General features: G+C 41.8%; 1 protein-coding gene across 28 annotated transcripts in view; it reads left to right on the top strand.

Annotated features, from left to right (window-relative positions):
• Window positions 1–23,989, top strand: part of FGGY (FGGY carbohydrate kinase domain containing) — a 413,650-nt gene that overhangs the window by 304,149 nt on the left and 85,512 nt on the right. For 26 of the 28 annotated variants that reach the window (XM_072820441.1, XM_072820456.1, XM_072820442.1 and 23 more), the window contains 2 exons: window positions 4,703–4,850; window positions 18,344–18,418. In XM_072820441.1, the coding sequence (XP_072676542.1) occupies window positions 4,703–4,850; window positions 18,344–18,418 (223 nt within the window). The remainder of the gene's footprint in view (window positions 1–4,702; window positions 4,851–18,343; window positions 18,419–23,989) is intronic. The other 2 variants (XM_072820455.1, XM_072820452.1) reach the window with 1 other exon arrangement.

Consider the following 23,989-nt stretch of genomic DNA (forward strand, 5'->3'; position numbering starts at 1 on the left):
TTGTAGTATGTAAAGACACTAGAGCTTATTCAAGGTTTTAGTTTCTGAGCAGAAGAAAGGCACCATCAGATATACCTTAGAAGAATTACTTCGGCTGTTCTGTGGAGAGTAAACTAGACCGTTAGTCGGGAGGGAGGGATACAGTAAAAGATCGGGCCCTCCATCTCAGCGAGCTCATAGTCTACGGAAAGGAAAAGACTATTATCAGAGAAGCCCAGCCTGTTCTGAGTTACTTTTGCAGAAGTCACTGCAAGCAGTGATCATTTCTTGTTGTGATTCTGCTGGTCTCGGGTCCTAATTTAGGATTATCAGAATGAAGTTTTTCTAAATCACATTGTCTCTCCCAACCTTTCTTTTCTCCCACCATCCCTGGATTTTTCTGTCATTTCTATAAGGACAATCAGTGTTTATTGATCTGATTTTTTTCCTCAGGCTTTTTTTTTTCCTCTCTGATTCCCATAATCCCATTCAGGAGCAGTTTCTTCAATTACACTGGAGCCCATATGCCAAATCTCAACTACATTTAAAGTTCCCCATGAAAGGCTGTATGTGTTCCCTTGGTGCAAGAAAAGGAAAAAGAAAAGACATGAGACATTGAGAACTTGCATTGTTCCTGGCACTGCACTTGCTAATAGTTTTATGTATATTATCTCATTTAATTCTAGATGAGGAAATGAAGATTCTAGGGACTCTTAGACTCTACATCTAAAGCTGATTCCCACTTTCCATTCTACTCCAAAGTTCTCACATTGCTTCCTTGGCCCTGGAGGCTTCTTCAGTCTCAGTCCCTCAGTCTGACAACTGGGGCTATCAGTCTATCAGCAAGTATTTATTTAGGCTCCTCTGAGCTAGGACCGTCATAAAACGAGGGTGACAATATTAACACCTTTCATCCCCTAGGCGGTGCCAGGATAGCCACTAAATTCTTGATGGCTCTTGGATGAGAGATGTTTCTTAAACCGAAATAAGTAGAAATTATAATGCCTTTCTTTGGCTTCTACTTTGCATGCAAGGATAGGAAAGTGCTCAGGGCATTGGGGTCCTCTCAAGAAGACTGAGGGCTGTGCTGACTTAGGAAATAAATCCTCCATTTCAAGACAGACATCCAAGAGGAAGCATGTGTTGGGTTGTTGGCTATCTGACCTGAAACTAATAAGAGAAATTGGCAGGGGATAAGAGCATATATTTGAAAGTCCTCAGCCCTAGATGGTACCTGAAGCCATGAGAGTAAAGGGTATTATTCCTCACCACAGGACCAGTTTCAGTAGACTCCATCTTGTGGCAGGTCAGGAAGTGGGGAACTGGAGACAAGCTTTCTCAACTTCTGGAAGGGGCACAAATGTCTGCTGTTAGACTGTATTTTCTGACTTTTGACTTCAAAATACGGTCACTACACTTCTGTACAAGTAGCCCATGAATCCTAAGAATTAAAATGACTTTAGAGAGGCAGGAAAGAGTAGAGATTCCAGGGATGCTGTCCTCATTGAAGATTGTAAGCAATAAAGTCTGAAAAAAAAAAAAAGAAAAAGAAAAAGAAAGAAATCAGTCCTGACTCTTGGACTTTTAAAACTAGAAATGAGGGATCCCTGGGTGGCGCAGCGGTTTAGCGCCTGCCTTTGGCCCAGGGCGTGATCCTGGAGACCCGGGATCGAATCCCACGTCGGGCTCCCGGTGCATGGAGCCTGCTTCTCCCTCTGCCTGTGTCTCTGCCTCTCTCTCTCTCTGTGACTATCATAAATTAAAAAAAAAAAAAAAAAAAAAACTAGAAATGAATTTCCTACAATGGGAAGGAAGGGGAACTCTTTATTGATTACCTATCATTTTATAGTGTTCAGTCTCTATATTGAATCTTCATAGCAGCCTGTAACATAAGAGAATTAGCCCCAAGTACAGAAAAGTAAACTAGGCTTAGGGAGGCTTAGTGTACCTGACTACCCAACTGCTACCCAGTGAAGTCATTTTGTGGTTGTTGAAACTCTATTTTCTTCGTCATACACAGTGAGGACCAGGGCAGCAGGAATTCCTCCCTCTGGGAGAAGATATATGAGCCTGGAGTTTGTGAGATGGAGGGAGAACCACCCACTTGAAACAGTTAACATGTGATTCCTGGGCTGAAAGGGGGCTTACCGCCGTTTGAGAAGGAATTGGTAAAAAATACAAAATTAAACAAAGTCAGAACCAAAAAAGGCATCATGTAAGGTTAAAATTATGTGAATAATGATGTGCATTTGTTATTATAATGTTTTCCAAGTGCATTTCATTTTGAATGATATACTCAGATAGCACACATGGTAAGGTATAATTGAAAAAACATGCAGGAGAATGGCTGCATTCAAAGAATAAACATACAGCTGTGAGGAGGTTAGGAGTCAAAGGGGTAAGCATATGCCCCGTCCCCCAGGGATCTCATTAGTGCATGAGTGACCATATATGTAAGAGGCTAAACGAATCTCCCTGTTTGCAAAGACCCGCATTAAATGAGACAATGACAAATCAATAGTAATTAGGCCTATAGATTCTTATTGACCCAGATGTCTGAAACCAAATGCCCTGCCCTGAGATTCCTTGAGAGGCAAATGAAAAGATTTATAGATGTGTGCTTTAAAAAAAAAAAAATATATATATATATATATATATATATATATATATATATATATATATATCCCTTTAAGTGCAGCGATGGTATTCAGAAATGGGATTTTGCTAGAATCAAGAAATCACTCTTGATTTCTGGCTTGGAAGGACATTTCTGTGGCTTTTATTGTCAGTGGGGTTCCTGTTGGACCATGAGTGGAGAGAACTGGGAAATAGAAAAACAGAATGTGATCATATTCTCCCCAGGTGTAAGGCTCTGGGCCTGCCTTCCACAGAGGCCTCCAGGACCCTTTCCCAACATTGTCATAGAATCATGCTAAAAAAGAGTTTGAATGTGGGCTCGACAAGTCATTTCAGACCTGGGTTCCAGAAGGCACATGGCTTCGGGATCACACAGAGATAGGGTTATTTAAATTTGGCCTCACTATCGTGTCTTCACATCTCTGAGCATCTTCTGTAAAGGGGTGATATTGGTACCTGGCTCACTGAGCTGGATTGAGGGCCTGGTGTGCTGTTGGGTGGGGCATGGCAGCTGATGTTGCTGTGGCCAGTGAGCCTTTTTCCAGCAGTATTATTATCCTTCAAGTAGGATCCAAGGCAGAAGATTTTTACAGATGGAAATGAGGTGTCATGGCAAGAAGCAAATAGATTGCCTCCACCCAGCATACCTTCGCACACACACAGGCACGCACGCACACGCTGGTGCACACACACAGAGGCTGATTTGTGCACTCACTTCTGCACTTACATAGACCAGTTTTTTCTCCTGTCTTTTCTGTCCTGGAGCTCCACATACAGTTTTTATTTAACAAAATAATTTGAAAACCACTGTTCTACCTGTTTGTTTCCTTTTTTAAGCTTAAATTAGGAAACTTTCGGGAACTTCATGGGCTCCAAGGGAACATTCACAGTGTCATAAAACTGGAACCAGAAATGTTCGAGCTGCACTCCTAAAGCATTTGTGAAATGCAAATAATATCATGTTAGGTTAATATCGAAGATATTAATGTCCCTTGGACATTAATTTCCTATATTTTTTTTCCTGCCACTGTTCAGGCCATGCTTTTAACCTTTAAAGCTATCTTCCCGAGGCCACCAGTGAGAAGTAGCATGGAAGCCACCCTCTGATAAACTCACTTTCCTTAGAATCATTGGTTCAAGACTTTGAGACAGAAGTACATTTAAAGAGGGGAAAGGTGACCAACTTCAGTCTCTGTGCCATGCAGTAACATTTAGCTCAGTAAGATAGCTATCATGATGCCCATTTTATGTATGGGATAACTGAAGTTCAGAGAGGGTAAGTCACTGGCCCATGTCACCCAGCTAGGATGAGTAGGACCCACACGTGAGCCCAGGACTACCTTGGTTCCCAGTCCCCTCCTATCTCCCTCTCACACAAACACTGAAAACAGAGAGGTGGTGTGACTCCTTCATTCTGCACCCAAAGAGACGGAGCCTTAGAAAGGAGAAAGAACAAATGTGATGCCATTTGATACATTGGGGTTGGAAATCAAATCTCCTCATTCCTGATCTAACTGCATTCCTCTGTCCCATTACTTCCTTTAGCCAACTCCCATCCCAAGTTCAGGAACTTACCTTCATATCTGTCACCTCATCATTATTGTTACAATTAGGAATACTGATTTTTTAAAATCCTTTACACATGTACAGTATTGTACAGTTTACAAAATATGCTCTCTTCACATATATAGTCTCCTTTGATCTTCACAATAACCCTATGAGGTAAGTTGGACAGGGATTATGATATCTGTTTTTACAGATGCAAAGAAAGAGGTTCAGAACGTTTGAATAACTTTCTCATGGTTACACATCTTTCTAGGGGTAAAGCCACTCCTGGACCTGGTCTTCTGATTCCAAGCCTTTCCACTTTGCAGCGGGACATGCTACCTACTCTGGGTGATGGCAAAGGATGATCAGAGAGCATAGTATGCTGGTTCCTGTGGTTTTGGGTAGTTTCTCTGCTGAAACTAGGGACTCTGCTTTCTTTCTGGATCTGATATGGAAGTACAAATCGTTTCTTTCTGTAGAACAGTTTGCTTCCCGACCCTACCCCCCCTTTTAAAAACAAAATCAACTTCTCTTCCAGATGCCAGAGTGTATATGCATATTTGAACAGTCACCTGGATCTGATTAAGAAGGCTCAGCCTGTGGGTTTTCTCACTGTTGATTTACATGTTTGGCCAGATTTCCATGGCAACCGGTCTCCCTTAGCAGATCTGACACTGAAGGGCATGGTAAGTAACAGCCAGTCCTTGCACGAAGGTGAAGGCGGGCCAAAGGGCTACAGAGTTTGGAAGAAGCAAAGTGAGGGGAAAGGAAAAGAGGAAAAATAAACAAGACCGGCCAAGGGCGCACAGGCTTTTTGCAGATGCATTGCTGTTGTGAAGGCTCTTGCCGCTCCCCAGGATGAGCTGCTGAAAGTTCTCATTGTTTCTGAGCCAACCTTGAAAGCGTTAAAAGCACTATTTCTTAGATTTAGCTACTGCTGCCTCTTTGTCCTGTGGAGCGGCTAGAAGTCATGAGCCCCTGCCTGTGTGATTTTTTATTTACATCACTTTGCAGAGTCATGTTTTCTGTCTCCATCCTCAGGCCACCCGGTAAATAAGTGGTAAATATTACCACCCATGGTCTTGATTGCCACAACCACATGTCTGCTCAGGCTCTGAGTCAGAGCTATTCAGAGTGCATGTTAACATTATTAGGATTCAGATTAAACTTTGCTCAAAGTAAAATAAAATTAGTAACTTATGTCGGTGGATACATTGAGCTGCTGGTGACCCTTAGGGTCACTGGTGGTGCTTAAGATTCTGGGCGCTCCTGGAGGGGCCAGCATGAACTTGTGGCAGCCTTCATAGACACCTAAGCTAGGATGGGACACTCTGGTGGCCAGGCAAGATTAAGTAGTATAGCCACTGAGAATCATCTTTGAGGTTGGAGGAAGCATGTTCAAACTAGAGAAATAGAATCAAGCTTCAGAGGCCAAGGGGGGGCCACAAATAAGAAGAAAGTAAGCCAGGAATTCAGAATCCAGGAAGATGTGAAAAATTTGAGAAGCAGAGTGCGCTGTGAATGGAGGTGGGGAGATCAGAATGGAGGCTGTGAGCAAATCAGGGTTTATGCTGCGTGATGGTGGCGTGGGCTGCTGGCTTAAAGAGCTGCAAGACCCCAAATTCTATAGTTTTGTGATTAATTTTATTGAGACTGTTTTAAATATTTTTATGATGCCAACGGGAAGACCTGATCTTTATTTTCATTACCTACTTGACATAATCAACTTTTGCTAATAAAAAGGAGTCACGAGAAAAGAAAAGAAAATTGGACATAGCATAAGTTATGTCTGTCTGGAGTCCATGAAGCGTGCCCATACAACAGATAATGAGCTTGGCCTCCTTACTTGGCTCATGGAAGCAGAAGAGGAATGTCGGGAGAGGGCCATGTGGCCACAGGCTGCGGCCAGAAAGCTGTACTTGCAGATAACTGACTCTCTGGGTACAAACAGAGGTTGGGGAAGAGCACATTTTGTATGGATACAAAAGCGAGAGTCTTAACTGAAGACAAATATCTGAAACCAAATATAGAGGACCTTAAAAATGTGAAAGATGTTAAGAAGCATGACCAGTTCATAAAATGACCCCAGAACAAAGCAGGGCTATGTCGAGAAATGCTCATGGGTCTGGAGTTCTTCCCTGGGGGCCGTCTCTTGCCAACTTCTGTCAGACCCAGTGTGGCAAGACCCATGTTTCCCAGTGGCTTTTGTCTATTTCTTAAAACCAAGCCTGACATCCAGAGACTGAGGAAGTACCATCATAAGGATATTCTTATAAAGTTAAACCAGGGGCACCTGGGTGGCTCAGTTGGTTAAACATCTGCCTTTGGCTCAGGTCATGATCCCAGAGTCCTGGGATCAAGTTCCCTATGGGGCTCCCCACCCAGCAGGGAGCCTACTTCTCCCTCTCCCATTCACCCTGGTTATGTTCTCTCTCTCTGTCAAATAAATAAATAAAATCTTTAAAAAAATAAAAAAAAATAAAGATAACCCAAATCCAGAATGTAATCCCAAAGGAGTCAATGGAGGGTTTTGAAGAATACCTGCCTCGTTATAATAAATACAGCTAAGTAGATACTCACCAAAGAAGACTACTTGCATGGAGACATGTCCCCAGTTATATCAGAAAATCCTAGTTTGTTTGTTTTTTTAAAAAGTTTTATTATTTAATAAACATACCTCATATGTCACATGATATTTCTTAGCAATGACTTCTCTTTGTAACTGTTCTTGGGTTGGCTTTTCATTGGAATAGCTGCCACTCTGTGCATTTACATCACCACACTGGAAGAAGAAGGAGACCTTGATAAGATAGAGGGAAAGAAATTCTGGGCTAATATTTTCTCCCAGTATTTCTCTCCCTCAATTAATTTCAGATAACAGCAGACCAATCACCCTAAAAATCTCTAATAGAGATTGTCCAGTCAGTACTTATTTCTTACTTAGAAGTGCCAACCACTTCTAAGATGGAGTAAGGTACAACAATTCCTACGTTCATGGAGCACGTTTCAAGGGAGGAGAGGCAAGTGCTTGATAAAATGTCTATTTAGCAACTAGAATTGTCATGATATTCTCAGTAGGGAAAGAAACACATGACTTCTTCTTTTGGCTCCTGAAACATTTCTCTGGGCATCTAAGTAGTTAATATGTTCTTAACTGATGATCAACATGGACATAAGGAAGAAATCATGTACTGCTTTAAAAACATAGCTATGAATAACTTGCTAATATTAAATGGATTAATTGCTACTCTTACTATCCATATGAGAAGTATTTAATACCAATATTAACATCAGGACGCCTGAGTGGCACAGGCAGTTAAAGCAGTTGAAGCATCTGATTCTTGGTTTCTGCTCAAGTTGTGATCTCAGGGCCATGGGATTGAGCCCCGTGTTTGGTTCTATGCTCGGCGCAGTCTGCTTAAAATTCTATCTACATCTCCCGCTGCCCCTCCCCCCCCCCAATAAATAAGTAAATCTATAAAGAAAATACCAATATTAGTGTATAGGTAAATGAAGCTAAGAGGCTCCCACTTTATCACAATTATGAAGACATTGCCTTCCTCTACTTTATTTGAAAATACATGTGAAGATGCAAAAAAAAAAAAAAAAGCATAAACCCATGCTGACTTTGAAATTTTACATGTCATTGAACTAGTGACACTAGAATTGACAGTCTCAGAGAGAATCTGGGAAGATTTTCCAGAATCTAAAAGACTAACTGGAATTTGCTGAATAAATCTATGACATATGAACAAAGTGAACCTCTAGCCTTGCAGAATTCAGGCCTTTCCACCTTTTTGCTCCTTAGCTGAATAATGCAAGGTCTCTTTAAGCCTAAGAACAGGACAGTCTTCCCTCTATTCTGCTGCCAGTGGTTTTAGGGTGTTTTGGTTTTTTGGAAGCAGCTGGTGAGTTTAACTTTCCAGAACTCTCCCACAACCCAGACCTTATCTTCCCTTACAGTTCAGTCCATCAGAAAACTGCCAACCCAAGAAGCCAACTGGGCATGAAGTCTGATTTGGGATGACTGGTGATGTGCTACATTCTGAGGATCCTGAATAAAACTCTGTTATTAAGAGATAAATAGGAAATACTGTGAATTTGGAGGAGGGGTATAGGTGCATGTGTCTGCTGTAAGTTCTGGGGTTAGAAAACTGGGCAGTGGTGAGGCCACCAAAGTGACCCAAAATAAAAACTGCTGGACTTTGGGAACTGCCAGCTAGCTATAGATCTGAAGAGACCCATCCAAATTGCAGTGAGTGGGGCAGAGAGTAAATCATGTGTATGGTCTGCTGGGAAACACTGAATATGTATAGCTCTTTAGTTAGAATGAATAAAAAAGTAATAAAGTGAGTCCATTAGGAAAAACGGGTTGCATACAAAGCAAAAAGAGTGCCATTGGAATACTTAGGGAAAGGCTTCTCAAAGAATTATTTACTACTGAAACCGAAAGAAAATATTAAAACCTCTTTGGCATATTCAGTAGGCTTTTTGTTTTGTTTTGTTTTGCTTTGCTTTGTTTTGTTTTGTTTTTTGAAGGGAGCATCTCTGAAATAGGACAGAAACTTGGAGGAAAAATGAGCTCAGATGGAAAGGCAGTGGAATGGGAAGAAAAAGGAAACGATAAGGCAATTAAAAATACACTAGCAGAATTAAAACATACATTGAAGGCAATGAAAAACCATTTTTATGGGAGAAAATAAGATCAGAGCTATCATACATAGCATATATTTTACATTTATTAGAAAAACATTTTGAGGATAGAGACTACCTGTGGCCTGTTCACTTTTTCAATTTCAACAGCGTTTAGGTCAAAGACCGGCCTCAAATAATTGCTTTATGGCTAAGCAATATGTTTCCGTCTTTATTTGTCAAGGGAGGAATGAACCGTGATCTGCTCAAGGTCACAATGCCAAGAAATGAGGAGCTTAAATAAAAATGTGAATCCTGACCTCCAGTATGCACACCCCCACAAGGCTGCCTTAACTCACTCCTCCAGATCTCACTCCATGCGCTGAGGACTGTAAGACAGGAGTCCTAACAGCCATCTCATGCATGGTGTAGTACCCAAGCACACTTCACAGCCTAATCCTCGCTCCCCTGAAAACCAGACTTCTCACTCTTTCTGCCATGTTTGTCCCTACCCTGGCCCTTGGATTTAAGCTCTGAGCTCGCTCTCATCAGTAGTGGTTCTTATTTCCTTCCACCCTCACTGACTCAGATAACAAAGTAATCACCACTCCTGGTTTGACCTCGCTCTAAACCCTTCTGCTTTAGGGGTGCCTGCCCTCAGAAGTAGGAACAGGGCATCACCCAGGAATCTTTCCATGATGCATGAGAGCATCATCTTCTGTTCTGGTGACACTTGGCTCCTTTCCATGTACCTTGCTGCTTCACTCTCCTTTGGTGATGCAGTATTGACCTGTGGCTCTGGGCTAGAAAGAGGTGGAGATTAGGGGGTGGGCAACTTAATAGGACGCCTGGACCAAGTAGCCACCTACGTAAATAGTTCTCCTTTCCGCTTTATGAATTAGGTAAGGGCCATGCACGTGATGTGTAAAGGAAGCAGAAGCTCAGGTCATAGTAATCAGCATCAAAACATTTAACACTGGTGACTCTAGGTTCTTTAAAAGCAAAAACAAAAGAAAAAATGCTTACTCTTTTATTTTATTTTATTTTATTATAAACAGAAGCATGGCATGGTCACGCATAAAGAAGGATAAAGCCAAATACTCACCAAGAACGGTTGCCTGTTGCAGATACTTTTTTGGTGATTGTTTTTATTTGGAACGATTGGTTGAATAGTTTTTACTACTGTGAAACATTGAAGAGAGCCGGGGTTTGAAGTCAGACTTGTATTTGCATCCTGCCCTGAAGACGAGTGACCTCTGAGGTTAGAGCTGTGAGGTCAGTCTGCTCATTCGCAAGCAGAACCAGCACAGGATTCCTTGCAGGGTCATTGTCAGATCAAATGGGGAGACTGTCACATCGTAGACAGACAAACAACAGCAAATACTTTTGAGCCTGTAGCTTCTGCTTAGTGGCCCTTGTTTGCTTGTTGGAAGATGACTAGGATTCTAAGTGAGAATTCTCAGTCTGAACGCTGAGCAGCCAGTCCTGAGCCATCCGCCTTAGTCCGAGGACCAGCTGGACTCGCCAGCCGTGGAGGTCATCAGCCATGAACAACCAGCTGGTGAAGCTAAACAATCACTTGGTCCATCATAAACCACGTTTCATACAGGTACGGAGCTTATAGTCTTTCTCTGGAAGTCCTTGGCCCTCAAGTCTTTCAACACAACAGGAAACCCAAATTTGATGTACCCTACATTTTTTAAATTTTTTATTTAAATTCAATTTGCTAACATATAGTATAACACCCAGTGCTCATCCCCATCAAGTGTTGATGTGCAGAACAGCCAGTGTGGTAGGAATTTTGAAAGAGTTCTGGCCTTCTTGTATATATGACCAGTTTCTATTCTCGAATTAATACCACCTCTTTGTTCTTGAAATATCCAAGAAATAAATTAATCGAATTTAATCACAGGTGCAGGTGACCTCAGGCATATCGGGCCATGAAAACACCATGTTCACCAGTGGTTGAAATGTGTTTTCTCTGCTTCATATTGCAAGCACAGTGCTACCCAGAACAGAAAGTTATTTTCTGGTTCTTTGAAGAGCTGTGATTTCTAACATAAGGCCATATGCTGCTCAAACTGCTGGGGAGGTTGAGTGCTGCTCCAACGGCTCTTCAAAGCAAGCACAGAGCAAGTGTGCATATGAAAAACTAGGAGGGAGTCAGGAAAGAAGCATTACAAGATCTTAGCCAGTTCCCAGAGGACTGAACCCCAGCTAGAGATGGGCATTACTAAACAGAGTCAGATGTCGATGGAGTCGGCAACTCAGATGAGTATTTGCAAGAGCTCAGTAGAAGGTTGCCAACATATAGTATAACACCCAGTGCTCATCCCATCAAGTGTTGATGTACAAAACAGCCAGTGTGGTAGGAATTTTGTATCTCAGTGGCTTCCTCTGATGGAGAGATGGATGACATAGCTGGAAGCTCATGAGCTAAATCAAGAAGCTTTTGACTAATAAATTTATCAGGCTTGTGAAGACTCTTTGACACCAGTTTGTTGATGATTTTGTTAAAACTTAATGCTGTTTCATTTCACTGTTTTTCACATATTATTTTGGCCTATGACAAATTGAGACCTATAGCAAAGTTTAGCATCCTAAGTATCATTTAGCTGGTTTTCCCATAATGTGTTTTCTTATTGAAGCAACTAATTTAGAAGCTGGTATTTTATTTCATAATAGGCATCATTTTTTTTTTTCTGGAACTGCGTTGTGTCAGGCACCATGATAGATGCTTTACATGCCTCTTCACTAACTTTTTCAGTAATCCTGCCTGACAATGTTGTTGTTCCATTTAAAAGGGTGAAGAAACTAAGGCTCTGAGAGTCAAAGTTATTTGCCCAGAGGGGGAATAAACAGAAGTATTAGAACCTAGTCAGTTCAAACTGAGGTCACTGACATCCTTTGGGAAGAAAAAAAAATTTTTAAGAAAAAATGGGTTTTTGTGTTTTCATGCTCCAATTCTGTTTCAGTATGTCTACCATATTTTCCCCTCATTTTACTGACTTTTTAAATTATTTCAGATTCAGACTTTATTTTCTTAGTGCTTTCTATCTTCCCTAAATATACCAATCAACAAGTAAAACCCAGAGGAGACGGCAGGAGGAATATGGATTATAAACAGGAGTCCTTCCCAAGGTAGTAAGGCATGATAAAAGACTGAAGAATGAATCAGGTAGAAATCTGCTGGGAGGACGCAACAGATAAATAATGGCAAAGATCTAAGGCTGGGGGACCAAAGATGGGATCCAAGTTTGTGTAAATCAAGACGGTTGGATGACGCCAACGAGGGGCCAGTACAGTTGACCAGAGCAGCTTTGGGATACTGGAACACGGAGTATATTAAAATGACTTAGAATTAGAGCATCAGAAGAGGAACAAGGATGAGAAGTGACTATTACATCTGGGGAATAGCAAATGACTAGCTTATCATGTGCGGTTCACCAATAGAATAAAGTCATGAGGGAGAATGTCAGTCTACTCATCATGAGTTTCTTGATTGTCTGTTGCTGCTTTAATAAATTACCACAAACTGAGAGGCTTAAATTTATTATCTCACAGTTCTGCAGGTCAGAAGCCCAGGCTGGCTCAGCTGGCTTCTCTGCTTCGGTTTTTGTTAGACCAGAACAAGGGCTCTTATCTGGAGACTCTAGGAATAATCTACCAAATCCATTCAAATTTTTGGCCAAATTGAGCTCCATGCAGTTGTAGGACTGAGGTCCCTATTCCCTGGCTAGTTGTTAGGCAGGGGTCCTCTGCTCCTGGAGGCCACCTGCATTTCATGACTCAGTGCGCCACCACCACCCCCCCCTTCTTCCATCTTCGAAGCCACCAATGGCAGACCATGTTCTTCTTATGCCTTGAATCTCTCTGGTTTCCATTTCTGCATTTCTCCTGCCTTATACTGGATTGCTTGATTGACTTTTCTGCCTTCTGCTGCTGCTTTTAAGGGCTCATGTGATTACACTGGGTATCTACTGGATAATCGATGATAATCTCTATATTTTAAGGTCACCTGGCTAGGAACTGGTTCCATCTGCAAAGTCCTTTTACAGCAATGCCTAGATTGGTATTTGATTGAGTAACTGGGGGACAGGAATCTTGAGGGAACATCTTTAGAGTTCATTCACCACACTGTGTTCACACATTTATCTGCATTTCCCAAATCTGGGTGAGTTTTAGGCAATGCCAAGTGTCAGCCTTGATTTCTGGTACTTCCTGAAACCTCGGGGAAATTTGTTCCCTTTCTCTTCCAGGCTGCTGATTACTTCAGACCTGTTCTTCAATCTCTGTCCTCTCTCCAGAGGTTTTCTATAGGTTGTTCTCTGATCCTCCTCATTTCCTTGCTGTCTGTCCATCAGCTCTGCCTGCATTATTGACTGAGCAAACAGTATTTTTGCTGTTCCTTTGTGTTCTGGAAAGCTTTCAACCAATTCCCTTAAGCATTGGATACCCCATCAAGCTCTCTCTGATGGGCCTAGAAAGTCTCAGTGCTGGGGATCTTGTTTTTTTTATCTTTTGTGATCTTTAGAGACCCCTTGGGATTTTTTTTCTCTAAGCTTTTTTTTTTTTTTTCTTACTAACAAATATAACTAATTCCTTTAACAGCTAAGGAGGAAAAAAATAGCTGAGTTACTACTACATTTAAAAAATTAATTTCAACTATTTTAGGACCTATCAACCTGTGATCCATAATGCCAAGGTTAAGGACAAGTATTTCCACAATTTATTGTGTGTTAGGACCTTGCTTAAATGCAAATTGCTGGACCTACAACAAAGATCCAATACATTTGGAGTTGGAGCTCAGGAAATCTGCATTCAGCTAGGATCCCAGGAATAGACTAGAGACATGCCCAAGCTCTCACAGCTACTGAGTGGCAGCCAGATTTAAGGTGAAGTCTAGGGTAAAATCATCTGTCTTTCCTATTTACAGAGTGAATGAGAGTGTGTAGGTTGATAAGAACTAAGGCTTCTCTAAGGAGTGCTTGCAAGTGAGACACCTTCTCCCTGCCCCCCGCTGCTTCCTATTCCTGAGGCATTCATCATTTTGCTTTACCACAGTCTTGTTGTTCTTATATTTGACATTGTGATCCTGACACTGATGGTCAACATACATTCTGCCCTGTTTTCCTGCTGTGTGTGTGTGTATGTATGTGTGTGTGTGTGTGTGTGTATATATATATACAGTATATATGTATATATATATATATATATATATATATATATATATATATATATATTCAGTGTCCCTTGTTAATACCCTGGGGGTACCCATACCATGTTGGAGACACTTAATTCCCATATTCCAATTAATGAATGGAATTGAACCCTTTATGCATTTAAGAGAAGGAGAATGAACATTTATTAAGGGAAAGGAAAGGAAAATCAACATGAATTGCCACCTATGCTCATATAGTTGCCACTCACTATAAGGGTTTAGCTCTTATAGACTCGGTATAGCTTCCTAAAAAAGTAAAACATTTTGCAAATTGTATTTAATATTTACAGAAATTCCTTGAGGCATCATTATTCCTATTTCATAAATGAAAAAAATTGAGGCTGAAACAAGTCCATAAAACTCATACCATCGTGCAGCCAGTTGTTGGAAGAATGTCAAAATCTGAACTTCAGTGTCTTCCTCCATAGCTTGTCATCTTACCATTCCCCTACACTTCTCTTCCAAGCTCAAAAAACCTAAGATTTACATAAGCATTTTATATCGAGGATGTTGAAGTTATCAATTGTAGTTTGCGTTTCTGTGACCACCATATCCACCACATCTCTAAATATCAATTATAAGTGTTTTCTCTTATAGTTATCCCCGTTACACAATACCAAAATATATAAAATATGCTTACCAGTGCAACTCTCCCATGGGGTTTCCCCCCACATTTCACTGTCTTGCCCAAACATTCAAACTAGGTACTTGCACATCTTCTGTAGACACACTGCTTCCACTTATGCTTTCTTCCCACTTCCTCTTATTGATGGAACCATTCAACCCTCACACGGTATCTGCTCCTCTGTCACATCCTGACCTTCTCACTGGTTACAAAGCTGCACGTCCTCCAGGACATCCCTGGCATTCCAGGGATATTGCTGCCACTTCCCTACCAAGATGGCTCCCCAAGGGGTCTCTATAGCCTCCTGAGTGGTCCATATGGCAGGCACTCCTTAGAAAATTGTATCTTGGGCTGACAGCCATTTGACTTTTGCCAAGGCAGGGCTGAGATCCCTAGCATTTGAGAGAAAAGTCAAATGGAATTAATGATTATCTGCCCTTCCAGAATCTTCATCTCTGTATTAGATGAGATGTCAAGCAAGCAGGACCCCAGACCATAGTAATTTCACATTTTAGAGAGGAATGTCTTTCACTGAGTCACATTTCAACTCCATGGCCCTGGTGTTAGTGGTGAAGAGATGTTGGAGTTGGCTATGGGAGAGTGGTGCTTGGTTAATCCTTTTTGCTGCTGAGTACGTTCTTGCCTAGAATGTTTTCTTCTATGAATGATAGGTATGTTCTATTCACCAGAAAAAGAAAAGCTATGTCACACATCCTATGTCCATTTTGTCAGAACTACTAGCAAGTTCAGGAGTTGAATTTAATGCTCATTTACATGATCTCATTCTCAGTTTCTGGAGAAAAGTAACCATCTTCTCTTTTCTGTGATTTCTGAGCTCTAGAGGCACTAGAAATTTAGAGAAGAGGCCATGAATTTTGTTTTTTTTTTTTTGCTTGAATACCAATAACTTGGGGGAAGTTCTCAGGAATATTTATTGAGGGTTATGATAATGAAATTTGGTGATATTACATCCCTTCTGTCTTATGGGTTCTTACTAATTGAGAAGGATATCAGAACAAGTTTTGTCATCAATGTTATACAGAGCACTGGGGCTCGTCAATTAATAGGAGAATGCATCCCGTATACAAAGTCAAATTTCTTCCCAAGTCCATCAATTTATCCAAATCTGGTCTTCAGGACCTACCTATAGGAAGATGGGAGTCTGCTAAGCAGACACATACCAGTCACACAAAGGATCGTAGCTTGAGTCACATCACAGTCATGACCAGAGAGAGGAGCCAGAGGTAACCTGCCTCCTGGACTGGCTCTGGAAGAAGGTCTAGACCTTGGCCCACTTAGCTTTCTTAGTAGATAAGCAGCAGAGATGCTGTTGAGGCCAGGTGAGTACAGAAGAGAGAGACCATTCATGATTAGTCATTTACCCAGGATGATTGTATCCCATGCTGCTGGTCGATCACACAAGACATTCGGATGAAGAGGCATACGACAAGGCTGAGATCCTGTCCACCCTGCTCCTTTTTATAGTTCATTCTCCCAGATGGGATGCCTTTTGCATTAGTCTGCCTGGAGGGAGTACTTTTACCTAATTCATACGAAGTTTCTATATGAGCTACAGGGACACTCCTTTTACACCAATCTCATATAAGCCACCTTGATGAGGAAAGCTAACTGTAGAAGGGAGTGGGATTGGAAGCCTGGAACTAGAAGTGATCTTCCAGTGTTCTCTCTTGGGGTATGGAGCAAATGACCTTCCCCTCTGTAAATATATGAAGAACCAAGGTTGTAGACATTATCCTCCCATAATCATGGAATTAGACACAAAAGGCTAGGAGGTTAGGAAAGACAGTGGTATACAAAAGGAAAAAGGAGCGTTGTCACTAATTCACACACTTAACAAACAGTAACTTAGTGCCTACTATGTGCCCAACATGGTGCTAGACATTGCCGATACTGTGTGAGTATCACGGATCGTCTGTCAGAACCACTAGGTTCTGGTTTCCATTCTATGTTTTCCCTGGGGCACATTATTTCCTTACACACATTGTGAACTTCTATAATGTCAACAGTGTTCATGTTCTCCCTCACTTCCAGTGTTTTTACTGTATGTGTAGGTCTCTGGGGAACTTTACAAGGGATGTTCCTTCACAGGGTTATTGGCTTGGGAAGATGCGTACCCAGAATTCCCCTCCGGTCCCTCATTCAAACCTTCCATGTCCCCATGTGTTAAAATCAAACACATAGTTCTCATCTGGTTATCCAGTTATTTACCAAGAGAAGCTATCAGCAGGTAGCCCTACTGAGGCCAGGAATCCCTGCATCAGCAGACTTCCATGAGTAATCAGAAGCACTGGAGCAAAGGATACTAAGTGAGGAAGGGTTTGTACAGATGTTGTGAGAAGTAAGCAGGGGCGAGCCCAAGAAGAGGCTCGAAAAACAGCACAGGCATTTCTGTCTCAAGATGAGGGCAACAGAGAATTTTTAACAGAGTCCTGGGATCAGATTTGCACATGAGAACAATTACTAGCTCCATGGTGGAGAGGAGCACCATTAGAAAAGGGGCTCTTTCAGCACACGAGGACCTAACAGTGGCCTGGATTGAGGAAGTGAGTGACAAGATGAAGAGAAGGGATGGATTCACAACAGATTTGGGGGAGCTAATGGACAAAATTTGGAGACTGTGTAAATGGGAAGAAGGGAAAAGTTGAGGAAGAGCGCTGACGGGTCTCTGGTCTGGGCAACGGAGTGGTGTCTGTGCCCTGCAATAAGCCAACACGCCCCTTCGTCATGGCTCAGGGTGCAGTCTGGAGAGGGTAATGAAATGGGACCAAAGAGACGAAGGGAAAGGACCTGGGGAGACCCCTCAGCTCCCCTCTTTTAATGCAGGCTGCGTGTCACCACCTCATTGCACTCAGGATCATACCCCTGTAGTCTCTGAGTAAACATATATTAATAGAAATTGTAATGTGAAAATACAAAGTAAACTCTGGTATGGATGCTCACAAAAGTCGGAGTAGGTTTGAAGAACCCAGCAGCTCTTCACCCTCTAGAAATGCCCCAAGAGGAGACATTAACAGATGGGAGATGTGAGGGAAGGACTGTGAACAGGTCTTGAAGGCATCCAAATTCAGCATCCTGTTCAGTTCTGGAATCTCTCAGAAATTGACATACTCCATAGAAGCATGTGGTTCCGATTGACTTTAATGGGATTCCCTTGCAAACCACAGATTGTAAATTATCCCCTAGTAGGTATAACATTTATAGGAGACATATTATTTTACCCTGAGTACCCCCTGGATGCTGTTACACTGAATTCTGACAACGGCAAAACTCTGAATAAGATCATCTTTTACTAGAAGCCGCTGCTCCGTGTTGATTCCTGTAAGCCAAAGAAAATGAGTGTTTGTAATAAAAGAACATTTTTTTAGAGATGAAGAAAGGCATTTAATGCCATGGTAAGGAGTATCAAACACCATCTCTGTATAGTATTTGTTTTGCTTTGTCTTGTTTTGTTTGTTTAATACAAGGCAGGGCACTTTCTCTTGGAGAAGAAATGATAGTTTTTCCCAGGTCTGGAGATTAAACAATTTGGTAGTCATTTCACGTTCAGCTCACAAAAAGGGGATTTGCATATGAACTTGTTTGGGCAAGAAAACACATCTGAACGTGTTTCATGGGAACTATCTCTATCCATGGCAGCTCCTTTTGGCCATCTCTTTCTTTTCTTTTCTTCATCCCTACAGGTCACCGGGTTGAAACTGTCTCAGGACCTCGATGATCTTGCCATTCTCTACCTGGCCACAGTTCAAGCCATTGCTGTAAGACACTTTAATGCCATTTTTTAAAGAGACTTAGGGCTATCAATAAACGTTAGGCCACATGTTCCTCCAAGATACATCATGCGCTTTTGTGACAGAGATTGTTAATTAAAAGGGAGCTTGCCAGCAAGAGATGCGTGTCTTTTCGGAAGGATATCTTGAAGAAGGTCTTCACCTGCTTTACTAATCACCTCGTGTAGCTGAAAAGCTGAAAGGAGTTCGGGTCTTTGAACATCATACTTGTCATTTAATTTGTCTTCCAAGTTCAATTAAGTAGAAGCAGATGCCATTTATACTTGCATTAAGAAAAGCTGATGTTAAGAATGTGCAAACTTATAAAACATACGATATTGTTCACTTCGCAAAAGGATTCATTATAGGGTTCCTTTAAATAGTAAGCATCCTTAGTGTTTGTTTTTAGATAATTAGCTGCTTCAATGAGAGGTTTGGATGATTAGGGAGAGAAGGAGGGGAGAATTTAAAGCATTAGGAACTCCTACACTGCAGATCAATCCAAAATAAAAACAAAATCCTGGAAGCTTAACCATCGCCATCTAAGGAATCTTATTCTCCAGAGGTGACCCAGAAATGGGCTACAGAAGATTGTATCTGCGTATGTTAGGAAGTTTTGGAGGAGTGGGTCCTAGCTTTCCAGGCTTTAGAACTGGGAGGAATCCCAAAATTACAGTTAATTAAGTGAAACTTAGTCACTCTGGTAAGAGAATGTGGACCAACCGAAAGGAAAAATCAGTTCACTAAATTCTGATTCAAGATTTATTTTTCAGAGACGCAGAAAGTTTTTATGATAATGGTATGTGGACATGTTCATATGCCATTGTTTTTTTTTTTTTTCATATGCCATTGTTATTTTGTTTCTCCATATACCACTTCCATAATCTTACTCCTTCAAATAATAGAACTACATACATTTTTCGTATACCCATATCACTAAGAGAGGTGCTTTTCTTATGTTCACTTTTGTCAGGTGCCATGTAGATATGATAAGAGAGCAGAGCTTCCCAACCACTAAGGGAAAGTATGGTCTTACATAGAATAGGCCAACTTGGTTAGATCAAACAGTCCTTGTAGTTTTTTTTTTTTTTGACTTTTTTTTTTTTTTTTCATTTATTTATGATAGTCAGAGAGAGAGAGAGAGGCAGAGACATAGGCAGAGGGAGAAGCAGGCTCCATGCACTGGGAGCCTGACGTGGGATTCGATCCCGGGTCTCCAGGATCACGCCCTGGGCCAAAGGCAGGCGCTAAACCGCTGCGCCACCCAGGGATCCCAGTCCTTGTAGTTTACATACCAGTTTGACTCTATCTTCCTGAAGCAACTGTCATCAATTTAACAGCTTGGCCAGTTCAGTGAAATCAATCAGCCAGCATTATTTATCGGAGCTTTGTCAAAAACAGATCATTCTGACATCTCTCACGATGGAGGGAGTGAATAGTAAAAATGAATATGGAGGAGAATAATGTGCATCAGTAGTAAAGACAATTCCTTAGTGATCCTGTTTTATAGTAATAATGGTGACACTGATAAATAATATAGTTTTGGGATATTATGTGCTAGGCACTGTGCTAAATATTTACAAATATTACATGACTTAACCTAATATGAGTTAGATGTTAGCATCCCCCTTCCACACATTAGAAACCTACACCTTGGCAAGGTTCATTAACCTGCTCAACTTCATATAGCTAGTAAGTGACAGAGCTAGGATTGGAAGCCATGGCTTTCTGAAATAAAAGTAGACGTATGAAGCATTGAGGAACTTTCCTTTTCGAATTGCCAGTGCTATTGTGTGAAACGCCTTAGAGTGGAATGAAATGGATGCATCGAAATAGAAAATCGGAGCTATGCGATGCTCATCCTCTGAGTACAGTTAAGAGGCAGAACTTTCGTTGACATTCACTTGCTGTGCCAGGCACCAGAGTACCTACCCACCGTGGCTTAGGGGAGTCACCCTGTAAGTAGGAGGGATTGTCCTTATTATCCAGACAGAGGGAAAACCACCTTGCAAGGTCAGATAGCTAGTGTGTGGTAGAGTCAGACCTTGAGCCTGTCTGAGAACTGCCTTTCTCACTCTCAATCTTCTGCTCTTCCACTCCACCAACCTGCATTTTTCTTCAAAATGTTTGTAAAAGCTATATGGACGAAATAAGCTTTCAGGCATTTCCAAGACCAGTTGTTATTTTACACATCTCAGCAAACACTGTTATTTGGGCCGGGATTGCTTCACAGAGGCCCCATTCCTGGTAAGAACATTGCAGCAGGAGCCCAAAAATATATAAATGAGGTTAAACGGAACACGGGCTGGGTGGAGCCAAGCTCCATGTTCCCAAATACCACCACTTGGAAAATCAATCTTGTATTTAATGGGTTGTACATGTATTAAAAGCTGTCATATTTGTTCTGTCCATTGTCTTAATGACCTTTATAATACCGTGGAGGGAAGGAAATTTAAGACCCATCTTTCGACAAGGCTTTATTGTGGGGTCAGTTGAGTTGTGAGGAGTTCAACTTGTTTTGCAAAGGTACGAGGGTATGCTGATATTTGAGGCAGAAATGTGCATTTTAATGAAGTAGCCTGATCACAGATATTTTCCCATGATGTTTAACTTGAAAAACATTTTTTTTTTGTTTCATTGGCTCTGAATATTGCCCTAGCATCTACTCGTTATGAATAGGTTAAAGTTAAACAAATTGCTCTCTATAGGGATATCTGTGGTTGGTATTTTGCAGGAATAGAATGAAAGAGATATTGTAATGAAGTTAACTTGGGACTGTGCGAAACTCTCCACGAAGTAAAATTCTCTCTCGATCACACTTAATTGAAAGACTTGTCAAACAACCAGTTTATCCATAGCCTGTTCATCTGTAGTTTCCTTTCAGAATAGACCCTTAAAAAGTACTATTTGCATTTGAAGTCTCTCGATTTGCATTAGGTTCTGTACATTCCCAGTGGAAGAGCCCAATTTTAATTTAAATTTCTCTGTGAAAACATTTTTTCCAGAAAGGTGAGCACAAAATCATTTTAGCACAAAGCCCTGTGGCAGGGCATTTAAGGAGGGTGGAACGTTTCACAGAGTGGAGCCTAGGACACCCGAAAGGGAATGCCCTGCCAACCCTAGTGGGAAATTCCAGCCAACAATGCCACATGGGGGGCAGGCAGGCTGTCACAGCCCCTCCCAAGGGAGTGCCTCTTGTTCTGATACTTTTTTGCCTTTTCCCAAGGGAATGTGCTTTGTGTTACTCTCCACTCTGGCCTGCTAATCACGTGAGCCGCAGGTCTGTGGTTTTAGAAGTATCAGAAATCCCAATTTTGCATGGTGTTTCCATGCATTTGAGGGGGTGGTGCGTGCAGCTGTCCCCCGCCCCCTTCCCCATGCAGACTGCACTGCCTCAGGCAAATCCCATAATTCCTACATGGGGATAACAAGGTGCAATTTTTGAGTTTGTCCACAGATTAGAAATGACATCAAAGTGCATAGCAGAGTGCCTAGAATACAGCTAATAACCAGAATAACGCTCATTTCCACACCCCTTCCATGTACTCAGCACTCTTGTGTGCGTTGTACATACACTGTCTACAGCAGCAACCGTGCAAGGTAGGTATTAATAGTTCATCAAATCTAAGAGCACATTAAGACTATTTTTGCATGTTAACATTTCTGACAATTCAGAGTGTTCAAACACAGGAATATGGTATTACTGTTACTTTTCTTAAAATGAGGATTGAGTCTTAGAAAGATTTGATACAGGTTGGATTCAAGAAGTAGGTGAAATGTCTTATGCCATCCTGGATTTCTTGAATTCAAAAGCCATGCTCTTGGCTACTACAGACTCATCATGCTCTCGAGTAGACTAGGATGTCTGAGTCCACAGATGCGAATGATCCAGGTGGACGTAACGGCAATCTGTAGACCTCCCAAAATCATTTATAATACTATTTTTTAAGTGACTGTCTTCTGGAAAGGTCAGTAGGTTTTATCATATTCTCAAGAGGGTTCATGACCCCCAAAAAGCTTAAGAAAGAACATCTGGGGGTAATCAGCCACATGCAATAAGCAGGATCTGGCCTTATACGGTACAACATGTTTTAATTTTTTTTTAACACACTACATCTGTGGATTATTTTTGGAGGCCTAAGTTTTTACCTAATCCATATTCTTACCAGATTCACTAATAGCTGAAGGCCTCTGGGCTGGAACTGCTGTGCTTTTGCTCCCGAACTGCCCCTGTCTTTCATAATTTACTACACAACATTCAGGATTTCATGACCCATTGTCCCCAGAACACCTTCTAGCTACTCCCTCTCCAGAGGCACCCCCAGGTATGGGAGAGACAGCTCTCCAGACTGGTGGTCAAAAGAGGCTTCACTTGCCCTACATCCCATCCCCTGGGGTCAGTGGTCAGGGGGACGTCCTGACCGCTTCCCAACCTTCTCCTTTCACTTTGGTTAAGCTCTAATACAGCCTGCCCTCACACTAAACTACCTCCTCCCCTTCTCTACACCCTTGAGTACTGCCTTCCCAGCGACACCTTCATACTGTCACAGAATCTATGACATTGTCTCTCAACTTCTTTCCAGCCCCAACTCCGCCTCCTTCTTGGTGGCTGCCTCATCTGTGGCCTCCTGGATCCTTAGGACCTCCTTAGGTTCCCTGACCTTCTCTCCCTACTTCTTTAACGCACCCCCTCGAGCACACCTTGTACTGTGTCATCCCTCAGAGTCAGTCACTCTTCAAACATCTCAAGGGCTCTTTCTCCACAAAAACAAAACAAAACAAAACCATTCATCTCTCATTTCTCTCCAGAACCCCTTTCTCAACCATTGCCACGTGGCTGCCTCCTAAAGTCATGTCACAGTTCATCTTTTTGGTTTTAATCCTGACCCCCCAAAAAATTAGGACTCGTGAGCTTCTCAGTTTTGAACTTCCAAAGAAACTGATTTTTTTTAGCTGTTTACATATCCTAATTAAAACTAATGAATTGCACATTAACATTCACCACGGTGATCCTATGGTAGTGTCCTTTCTTCAAGCATCAATGATTTTTTTACTGAGTTTGGTAAAACTTAGCAAGACAAGGATGAGCATAGCACATTTAGGAAGATACCAGCACACAAGGTCTGAAATGAAAATACGGTGGAACCCTGAGCAATCCAGAGCATGTGACTTCCCTGCCATCTCAGACTGTGAAGGACTGACTGGAATGGACTCTGGCTCTAGAAGCATCCTTGGGGAACCACTACCTGATTTCGGATGATAACAAAGGTCAGGTTGGCCCTTTGTCAGTCTGAAGTCTTACTCTTGCCTTCATGCAGTTAGAGCTCTCTTCCCACGTTTCTGCCGCTGATTTTATTGGTGCCCTTTCTCAAAGAAGAAACCGCTTTAGAAACCTCTTTAGTTCCTACAAAAAGAAGGGAGATGGACTCAGAGGCCACCAGCCAGTGCCTCCATCCCCAGCCCCCGCTAGAGGACCAGGGCCACAGTGGACATACCGCAGACATTTGCGTCGGTGAACTCTGTTAATATTAACTGTGTTAACATTGTCAGTTGTTTACT

Source organism: Canis lupus, chromosome 3 (genome assembly GCF_048164855.1).
Source record: "Canis lupus baileyi chromosome 3, mCanLup2.hap1, whole genome shotgun sequence".
NCBI lineage: Eukaryota > Metazoa > Chordata > Mammalia > Carnivora > Canidae > Canis > Canis lupus.